The sequence below is a fragment of the Macadamia integrifolia genome, chromosome 5 (assembly GCF_013358625.1).
Source record: "Macadamia integrifolia cultivar HAES 741 chromosome 5, SCU_Mint_v3, whole genome shotgun sequence".
Classification (NCBI taxonomy): domain Eukaryota; kingdom Viridiplantae; phylum Streptophyta; class Magnoliopsida; order Proteales; family Proteaceae; genus Macadamia; species Macadamia integrifolia.
Window position 1 is genome coordinate 45,334,751 of NC_056561.1, and position 10,887 is coordinate 45,345,637.

General features: G+C 39.0%; 1 protein-coding gene across 2 annotated transcripts; it reads right to left on the reverse strand.

Annotated features, from left to right (window-relative positions):
* Positions 1 to 3,150: 3,150 nt before the first annotated feature.
* Positions 3,151 to 7,090, reverse strand: LOC122079376 (uncharacterized WD repeat-containing protein C17D11.16-like). Of its 2 annotated transcripts, none has more exons than XM_042645785.1 (5): positions 6,267 to 7,090; positions 4,842 to 4,884; positions 4,619 to 4,648; positions 4,453 to 4,515; positions 3,151 to 3,510 (listed from the first exon to the last, which is right to left on the reverse strand). In XM_042645785.1, exons 1-5 carry the CDS (start codon positions 6,410 to 6,412, stop codon positions 3,502 to 3,504), a joined length of 291 nt encoding a protein of 96 aa, XP_042501719.1. In that variant the 5' UTR covers positions 6,413 to 7,090; the 3' UTR covers positions 3,151 to 3,501. The 2 variants fall into 2 exon arrangements, with proteins under 2 accessions (XP_042501719.1, XP_042501718.1); XM_042645784.1 differs by having other exon boundaries at positions 4,741 to 4,884; positions 6,267 to 6,391.
* Between the last annotated feature and the right edge of the window lie 3,797 nt (positions 7,091 to 10,887).

Below are 10,887 nucleotides of genomic sequence, written 5' to 3' on the forward strand. Positions count from 1 at the left end.
TTCCTCAAACTCTGCAGATTCCCACCCATACTTAATTTCATTATTTGGATCACACGGATCTAAGAGCAATCAGAATTGCAGATATCCACCTCGTTATTACGATTATATGATGCTATTGTGTTATTTGTATATCTACGGTTATGTTTTAAATGCTTTGGTTTTGGGCATTAATCCAACATATGAAAATACTATTTTGTCGATCCTTTTTAATGGGTTTTCCTACAATTTTGCGCTTGTTTAAGGAAAATTTTATACCTTAAGGTACCTTTATGTAATTTTAAGTTTTACACTATTATGCTTTAAATGCATCCAATCGTCCTTACAAAAAATGTGATTATAACTAATATTCTTACACATTTCCCCTTTGGACATAAATATTTGGGAAAATTACCCGATTACCTACATTTGGGTTTCTCATTACCAAATTATCCAATTCTTGTTTGGGTTTACAAAATTACCCAAAACAGCAATTCTCTCTACCCATGTAGATTGTTGGACCATTTTACCCCTAAGGCACTCCACCCTCTCTGCCTCCTATCTCTATGTCCACCCTTCCCTGCAACTCAGCCCCAACGAGGCATCATCGCCACTTCTTCTTCTTCCCCGCCTTCACCCACCCTCCCCTCCCTTGATGTCCGGCCCCTCTCGTCCCGGCTTCAATTCTCCGTCTCCGGACCATCCCCACTCTCCTCCTCCTACAACAATTTCTTATTCAACCGTCTTCACCAACTGTTTCCTGCAATCCCCCAACGCTTCCTCTTTTCTCTTTTTATATTCCCTCCTCAAAGTGAAACTGCACACACACACACACCAGCACATGTGCACACGAAGAGGTGCTCTCAATTTTGCAATGGATACCAAAACCTCAAATGTTTAGAACCTGAGAAGGCAACACCACTGTCTTCATTGTGAGTCCCAGCGAAAAGAGGTGCTTACAGAGAAGGGAGAACAGAGGCAGGGAGTGGATCAAGGTGCGACGTGAGAGTGGTCGGAGTTGCAACGGTCAATAACCAAAGAATCATCTACTTGATATGAAAACCCAACAATTCAGGGGAATCTTAGTGGGAATATCCAATTCAAAATGACAAAAATCAAGATCGATCCCGATCGATTACGAGACGAATCAGCCAATTCCGTATTCAATGCATCGGTTTTGGAAACCCTGGCAGCAATGATGGGGGCTGCGGAGAAGTAAACATTCAAGCGTAGGGAGTTGCACGGGTGCTTGCGGGGAATTGATTAAAGGGATTATGGGCGATGGCAAGGGCAGGTTGCAAGGGGCTAGCACGCTCCATCCCCCGACCATCTCCCCTTTCTTCTATTTCACTTTTGCTAGGATTGATTTCCTGAAATTCTTACCTGATTTTCTTAGAGGGTGTTCACGAAGAATAGAGAATGGAGGCGGGGAATTGATCAGGGTACCTTGTGAGAAGGGTTGGAATTGCAACAACGATGGGGTTGCGGAGAATGGAGAACAGGGGTCGAGGATGTCTCTAAGTTACTCAAGGCAAACAAAGAAACTCTTATAGTCAGGCTTACATCAAACAGAGAACTTCCTATTCATGTCGCAACTCTAAAAGAGAAGGTGAGAATTGTGAAGGAGTTGATGAATATGATACGTCCAAAAGATCTAAAGATTATAGAAAAACAAGGTAAAATAGTCCTCCGGATTGTTTCCTCAATTGGGAATTTAAAGATGGTGAAGGCCATAGTAGCGAAGGAAAAAGGCCTAGTGATGGGGAAAAGCATGTCTTACAACATCCCAATCGTTGTCACTTCAAGGGCTGGCAAAAGAGAGATCATGCAGTTTCTTTACCTCATCACCCATAACAGAAGTGGGTCGAAGAATGTAGAACATGGGTAGGGAATGATTCTGGAGAAGGGAGAATAGGGCTGGTTCATTTCTATGCCAATACCGGGAAAGGTATACCCCAACCCAAGGCAATCGGAAGGGTGATCGGAGAAATGGTTGTTGGGGGTAAAAATGGTAATATATATTCTTAATTGAGTAAAGGCTACTCTGTTTTGGGTAGTTATGTAAACCCAAACATGGTTTGGTATATTGCTGAAAGGTAGGTTCGATAATTTTGTAAAAAAAAACCCAAAAATGAGTAATCATGTAATTTTCCCTAAATATTTTTATAACCTTGTTATTCAGTTTAAGTGCAATCATTTTTTATATTGGAGGGGGATGACAATATTGCCGGCTTAAGTAACATGGGAATCTCCTTATCCTCTTCTCGATAAGGAAAATGAAATTTATAACAAAAATAGAATGAGGGTAATAAGGAAAAAACGCAAAGAAGATTCTCTTTATCCTCTTCACAACGTGGGGGCAGCTTTCTTTAAAACCATTCCGGTTGTCCCTGAGTGAGTATCCAGCATTGCATTGATGATTTTTCTTTCGGGCATACTCAATATGGAACGAAGATATCTCACTCAGGATAGTAGCCAACACCCTCCTCCCTCTTCTTCCTTCTTACTTTCTAATATTTCTAATAATTCTATATCATTACCATATATATATTCTCCGTAAAAGTAAAACGCAAGGTGAATTACATATCATATAGCAGAGGTACACCTGGCTTAAATCACCAAATTAAATTCCCTTGCAATTTTTTACTCCTGCAACTTCATTTTCTATATTTTCTCAACTCTTGTGCGACTTTGTTCCCTGTGCTGCCTCTTTCAACTCCTCACATGCACGGAAACTCAAGACCTATTCAGATCTACTATATCACCCTAATCCTGTATATCATTGACAAATCAGCCAAGTCAGTTGATGCCCACAAGTAGGTCCCATCTTCCTCAAAACGGATGTCAAGTTTTAGTCCACATGGCAATTTCTCTTGGTAGAACTTAGGGGAGAGGGTTTCCCACGATGGTAGTGTAAGAAGGTATCAATACACCAAACCATTTAGGATTTAGACGGTGATGCCATACTGCCATTCACATTGGGTCCACATAGTCATAATATGAGAGAGAATGTCAATGTTGGTCCCATGGTTCTTTTTTTCTTTTTTTTTTCTAATGACATACATCCAGGCCTTCGGTCTGACTAATCTCACGTGCCCATACTGACCTCTCCACCACATGGATCGGGCTCCATGGCTCTTTGTGTGAGATAATGAATATGGAATATGTTCTCTATTGGTATAAGCTTCTTTTTCCCTTTTGTGATAAATAAAATAGGTAAAAGTTAGGCACGTTAGCATTCTACATACCATTGTGTCTGCCTTTCTCTTCACCCACATCCCAAATGAAAAAGTCCCTTGCCCCTCCATTTTTTTTTGTTCCCTGCGCTATTATGGTAAATAAATAAAAAAATACATTCCAATAAAAATATACTATAACGTATCGCATACCGCTCGATCCCACACCAAGCCATAATGTTGTATGCTTTAGAGCATATCCCTCACAACTTTAAAATGCATTGTGTCCATTAGAGAGGTGCTAGAGGTTATCAACTATCACGGTCTCTTCCAGTTAGTCGATGTGTGACTAAATTGTCTGTCCTTCGTACACATGCACATGACATTTAAAAATTTATTGTCTAGTGAGAACATAAATGTTGATGTGGAAGCTTACAAAACAACTTTTGTAAATTTCCTATATGAAAAATCCTACACTATGATAATAAATATCTCACAATAACAAAAGAGATGCAGGAAAACTATGCAATAATGGCATATTTAAAGCTCTATTACTTCCTGAAAAACCATGGTCATTTTTTTTTATTTTTTTTACAGATTAATCTGTTAATTCTGGTTTCTCCATTCTTTCTCCACCATGTAGGGGGATTAATCAGTTAGAAATTGAGTTAGGTCATCAGACCTTTTTTTTTCTGTGTTTGTGTGCGTGCGTGTGTGTGTGTGTGTGTGTGTGTGTGTGTGTATAATTTTATGAGAAGGCCTAATGTGAAAGCCTCCATGGATTGACCACCTACTGCCACATGAAAAAATAATTTGGCAACGCCAAGTTTCCAACCATAGGATAGGTAAGGGGACAGTTTGGATTAGTTGCATGTCAAATTTCAATAAAACCTCCCAGTATATTGGCATTTATCCGTGCAGTTTTAGCCTTTCATTTTTTTTCTTTAAAAACTTGTTTTCTAAATGAATTTTCAAAGCTTCGTTCTGCCATGTGGTCAGCTGTGCCTGGGCTGAAACTAGGACCTACTTCTCTCCAAAATTTGGCCCCACCTGATCTTCCATGTGGAACATATTAGGACCAATCATGGAAGCTCCTGTGCATGGACCATCCATGGATCCAGCTCCCTATGATTTTTAGCAATGGTCACATCAATAATCAAACCATAAATTTTACCAAATTACCAATTACCCTTCATCCAAAAATAAAAAAAAGAGTAGCAAATTATGAGATATGGATGAGGTCAAGTGAGCTCTAATTTATTTATCTATTTATTACTGGAGAAATAGAAGGGCAACTTACAGCTTTAGGATTCCGGGAAGCAACACAAGAAGGTTCATTGTTTGATACATCCCAAAGTTTCACCTACAACATGTACAGGTGAAATCAATGAATTGGCATTGGCCAAACCACATCTAACAAAAGGCTCAGAATCATGAAGCTCACTAGTATGAACATAAAAGATTACCATTTTATCTGCAGAGCCGGTCGACAACAGCTGTGGAAAAACACAGGGTAAGATTAAATAAAGATAGAAAATAATTCTACCAAAGGTCTCTAGCATAAATTATGAGGTGGGAAGACACATACATTAGGTGCAACAGGATTGTAGGATACAGTGCACACAGATCTGTCATGTGCATGTAGAGTGAAACTTAGCTTGGACACATAGCTTGAGTCAGACTTAGTACCCCAGATGTCAAAACCTTGAACTGTACCATCTTCAAGACTGACCTAAAAGACATTCAGAGAAGAATCAAACAAACTTATGAATGTCTTCCAACAAAAAATTTAGCTCAAAAGAAGAAGACCTATATGTATACATTTACCAAGGAAATAATTTTTTGAAGCAGCCATTCCTACACACAATCCCACCCAACCAGTTGAACTGGTTAACTTGCCAACAGACATTAGAGCAGCGTAATAGACCCCCAAGCTGTTAATTTTCTTAATCACATTTATAAGTCAAATGGCTCGTCCGACATTGGCAGTTAAACTGACCACGGTTGTAGATACTCAGTGAAAGATTCCTTTCACTAGCATACCAGTCATGCTATTTAAATGAGTTGTGGGTGGTGTGCTCATCAAGGACATCAGGGTTTTGATTTTTTTTTTTTCAAGCAATAGTATTTTACTAGAGCTGCAATTCCAGAGTTTATGCTTGAGGTATGAGGTGGCGGCTCCATGCTTTCCTTGGACTCAAGGTTGAGGCAGGCAGATCCAAGATCAATTCACTACACTTAACGATTTTATGGTATTACCTTCAGTAGGCAGATCCAAGATTAATTCCCTCCATTTTTTTATTTTCCTATTGTATGGTATTACCCATGTACAGCCGATATCCTGATCACCTACTAACTCCTTTTTCCATATAAGGATGCAATCTCCCATCATTAAACCATACACTGAGCCAATTAACTCTTTGAATCAAGGATATATGTTTTCTCAATAAAACCATACTCCTAAGCCTCACTACTTAAACAATGAGAGAGAATTTTGCAGTGAACTAGTCCCCGCATCTTCAACTTCTAATCCAACAACTCAAGTTTCAAGTCAATTTGGGCACCCGGTATTGGACTTAGGCTGGTGGATTTTTAATAATCATGGAAGGTGTATAGGAACAATCATAAGGTATGTAGGGGCTCTTGAATTCCTTCTTTGTTCCATCCTATACTAACTCAATTAAGCCTTGTCCTTTTAACATGTAAATTTATAGGTTGGACATCCAAGCTCATTTGACAATTCTGGTTCCATTTAACATGTAAATTTATATATATGCCTTGGAGTTGACAATCAATCAACATTTCAATCCACGAAATAGATTTTTCCCAATAAGCTAGCAAATTGCTGAATAAAAAACCTGTGAAAGATCACATATCAAAAGAGATAATGGGTGTACATCATGTATATTTGATTGATTGGATGGGTGTGTTCCTGCATCTCCAATTAAAGCTCCCACTCAGCTGCATTCAGTGCCATGTGAACCCCAAGTCCCCAAAAATATGTTCTAACTTCTAAATGCTCTAAGTGCTGAGCAATGAGACAAATTTCCGCCAAAATTTTCAAAGAATCTGAAACAATAGCCTCAAAGGATACAGGATTATTCTAGAACTCACCACAAATGAATGCTCAGTGTGTGGATCCCACGCCAAGCTTTCAACATCAGCTGCAACCAGCCACTTACAGCCCATGGATGAAGGTACCCTCCCATCCTTCTGTACACAAAAAAAGGACAATTGATGTCAGAAGATCTGAAAAGCATCTCATTGTTTACTCTGAATTATTTAAAGTACACCCAGCATCAAAACAAGGTTCTCCCTTTGAAACTTAAGGCAGTTAGCCCCACCCCTTTTTTTTTCTCTTGTAAAAACAATTAACCTGACTTCATTGTTAACCCTGAATTAGTTTAATTTCACCCAGCATAATATTCTCCCTTTGAAACTTAATACAATTATCCTGACATTTGTATCAGTTTGACATGAAATTAGAGATCAACATAATTTGTTCTTCCAAGGAAGACGTTGGAATGAATAACAATCCAACAAGATATAAATTTCTCAGCAGAATCACCAACTCAAATTTTTTTAATAATCAAGTACAAACTTATTTCACTAGATAGTAAACCATTAAAAAACTTACAGATGGGATTGGTTCGATGTCATGTTCTGCAATCCACTCTACCTAGTATGTATATATATATATATGGTAAGAGAATGCTGCCCTGCTGGCACAGGTACACGCCAGCACACAGGAGCATCTTCAGAGCCCTGCAGGGTGGGGGCAGCAAGGTCTTTCCGCACCTGCTGTGCCCGGGCATTTCCTGCACCAGCATGGTAGTCAGGGCAGCATTCTATAGGGAGAAAGAACGCCACCCACTAGGGTGTCTATGCCTAGAAAAGACCTTGCTGAAGATGCTCCCTCGCGCTAGCGTGTACTTGCGCCATAGAGGTAGCATCATATATATATATATATATATATATATACATTATCTGGGAAAAGAACGGTCCCTGGTCACGTGGCCCCTGCTCCCATACATAGAGGGCTGCAAAATTCCATCCCCACCCCTGTGAAACCCCAAAAACCCTTGTCTTATTGACTGTGCGCCCCCTCATTGGCCTCCACGCTAGAGAAGGGGCCATGTGACCAGGGACCGTTCTTTTAACCATATATATATATATATATAAGAAGGTTGCCTAGTTACATGGCGCCTGCCCCCAAACACTGGAACTAGAGAAATTATTACCCCATCCTTCACAAAATAAAAAATTCCATTCATATTGATGCCCTTGCGCATGCTCTCATAAGCAGATGCCACACGACCAGGCAACAATCTTTTGATATATATATATATACATATATGTATTTATATATAAAAAATTTAGGATTGAAATTAAGCTCTTGAAAGTGGTTTCCATTGTCAAGTGTATCTTTTTCATTCTTCTAGTCAATCACCGAAATCTTGAATATTTCGGTATTTTTTTTTTTTATAACTGAGATGAAATGACATACAAAATATAAAAGTCATAATCTCGGTCATATAACGGTCATCTTAGTCACATTTCGGTATTTTCGTTTCGAAATTTTGCCCATTTCAGGAAAAAAATGCACTATTTCGTCGAAATTTCAGCCATCTCGATCATTTAGTTTCATTCATTTTGCTAATTTCGGCCACTCAACCATTAGCCCCCCAAAATGGCTACTAAACACATGGAAAAAAGTACACGATTTCGACGAAATTTCGGTGGTTTTGAAACCACCGAAACGAAATGAGTTCTCGAACCTTGCTTCTAGGTGATTACTATAGTCAAAATCTTTTTTTTTTTTTTTTTATGATTCTCTTCAAATAGGAAAACCATGGAATCAAGCACTATCAAGGCATCCAGCAAGAAGCAAAACTCCATTTTCAGATTAGTTATAGATAGATTTCAAGTAGAAAAAATTGCAAGTACTAGTAGAAATCTTCAGAGGGTTTTAAAACATTTGTTCTTGATGGAAGTAGTGATCCATTACTCTTATTGGTGCATAGGCAAGATAAATATGTCCAAGTTTCGAGCCAAGATAAAGCATGTTTAAGTTTCAGATCAAATGATGAATATTTGGGTCCAGACAATCAAATTTCCAGCCTCCACGAAACCAAATTAGTATATCCAGTGAAAAAGTAGAGGCATTGTGATCCACCAAGGGTTCAACCACACCTTGATGGAGACATCAATGTGTACAGACGCAAGAAGAAGAAGAAACAGCCATTTTTGTGGCAGGAAGAATAGAAAGAAGAAGAAGAAAGAAGAAGAAGAAAAAGGAGGAAGAAAAGGAGGCTCGATCCAACCTTTCTAGCGCTGGATCGAGTCCCTCTCTCTTTCCAGATTTCAGCAAATCTTGTGGGCCCCATTAGTTGTTAGTTTAGTAGTTTATTTTTAGAATATTCTTTTCCTTGTTAGTCTTTTAAGTAATTAGGAAACTACTTTATTAGTTGTTAGTTTTTAGGAAGTCTTTATTTACTTTCCAATTGGTTTTTTTTTTATTTTTAGTAACTAAGTTTTATATTTATGTAATGGCCTAGGCCATGATGGAATGAATGAGAACTTCGAAAGTTTGTCCAAATTGGAAAACTCCCCAACCCCCTACAATTTCCCTCTCCCTTTCTAATTCTCTCTCTCTCTCTCTCTCTCTCTCTCTCTCTCTCTTGGTTTTCATCCCCTCTCCCTCTTTCTCTCAGTTGTCTTAATATGTAGCCTCTCTATTTTTCTGCTATTATGGTTGAAGATAAGTGCTCTTCCCTCAAGCAGCCAAGGATCAATCAAAGCACCATTGTTTCTCTGTACTACTGTTAAGGATACTGCTGCCTCTACTTCAAGCAATCGAAGACTGGCTATTGCACTTTGTTTTCTATACTATTATCAATAGATGTTCTCCCTTCAAACAAACAAGAGCTGTAATAATTCCGGATGGTTTTCTTCTATAGCATTCAATCTGGACAACAATCTTTAATCTCGGTAGACTTTGATTTCTTCTTCTCTTCTCTGTTTGGACAATGGACAAGTAAGTAATTAAACTAAACTTCCCACCTCCATTAATCCCCTGTTATATGTTTGCATCCCATTATCATTGAAACCAGCCACTGCCCCTTCGTTTATGCCTATTTCACCTACTATTTTAAGTCTTTTCTTCACTGTTATATTTCCAAAACCCTTGCTGATTTTCTATTTTAGTTGGCTGCTAGAGGACATTGATTGTTTTTATATCTTGTTTGGTGTCTAGATTGATTTGTGCTGAACCTAACATCCGCATGACGTTTGTTCCCTCCCCCATGTCCCCACTTGAAGCTTAAGTAAGTTTTTATATGTTTTCCGCTTAGATTGATATTGCTCCTGGCTACATGTTGATTTGTCTTTATTTATTGTATGTTGAATCCTGTTTTGCTGAGTATATCTTAATCCCAACCTAACCCCAAGATCCTGATGGGGACATCAAAGTGTACAGGCGCAAGAAGAAGAAGAAGCAGCCATCTTTGTGGCTGGAAGAATAGAAAGAAGAAGAAAAGGGAGGAAGAAGGAAAGCTCGATCCAGCCATTCCAACGCTGGATCGAGCCCCTTTCTCTTTCCAGATTTTAGTAGATCTTGTGGGCCCCATTATTAGTTTAGTAGTTTATTTGTAGTATATTCTTTTCCTTGTTAATCTTTTAATTAATTAGGAAACTACTTTATTGGTTGATTAGTTTTTAGAAAGTCTTTATTTACTAGTCAATTAACTCTTTTTATTTTTAGTAACTAGATTGATATTTATGTAATGGCTTAGGCCACGGTTGAGGGGATGACTGTTAATTGAAAAAAAGGCCAAGAGCAAACCCCCAAACCCCTCACGGTTCTTTTCTCTCTCGCCTCTTCCCTCTCTTACTCTCTCGGCTCTCTCTTCTCTCTGCTTTCTTGTCTCGCCTCCCTCTCTTTCTTTTCAGTCTTATTTCTTTTTTTCTGCTGTTGTTTTGTTACTGCTGACCTCACCAATCGATGCTTACTGCTGCTGCAACATATTACTGCCGTTACAAAACTGCTGCTGCTGCACCTGCTGCCTTTACCTCACTGCTGTTGCTACATACTGCTGCCGTTACAATACTGCTGCTGCTGCACACTGCTGCCATTACCTCACTGCTGCTGCTATACACTGCTGCCATTACATCACTGCTGCTACTACTCTTGGTTGTTGTTTACCCTCCGCCGGTGCTGCTCTCTCTACAATCGGCTGGATGTATCTTCATCAACTAAAAGTGGACTACAACCTCTTTATTTTGGAGGACCTTCTCTTCTTCTCTCCTCAGATCTGAATAGCAGTATGGTAAAGCATTAAACTAAACCCTCCCCACCTCCATTAATCCCTATTACATATTGCAGCCCATTGACGTTGAAGCCTGCATTTGCCCTTTGTTTATGCCTATTTTATCGATTGTTTGCATATCTAATTTGGGTGTCTAGATGGATTTGTGCTGAACCTAATATTCGTGTGTCGTTTGTTCCCTTCCCCATGTCCCCATTTGAAACTTGAGTAAGAATTTATGTGTTTTTCCGTCTAGATTATTATTGTTTTTGGCTACTTTGTTTATTAGTCTCGTTTTATCTTGCATGCTTAATCGTGTTTGCTGAGATTCTTTGGTCCTATCTACCTAAGCCCCTTGAGTTAACCCTACCTAGCTAGTTAATCTTGTAGGAGACCTAGTCACCTAGGAACCCCCTACATCACATTGT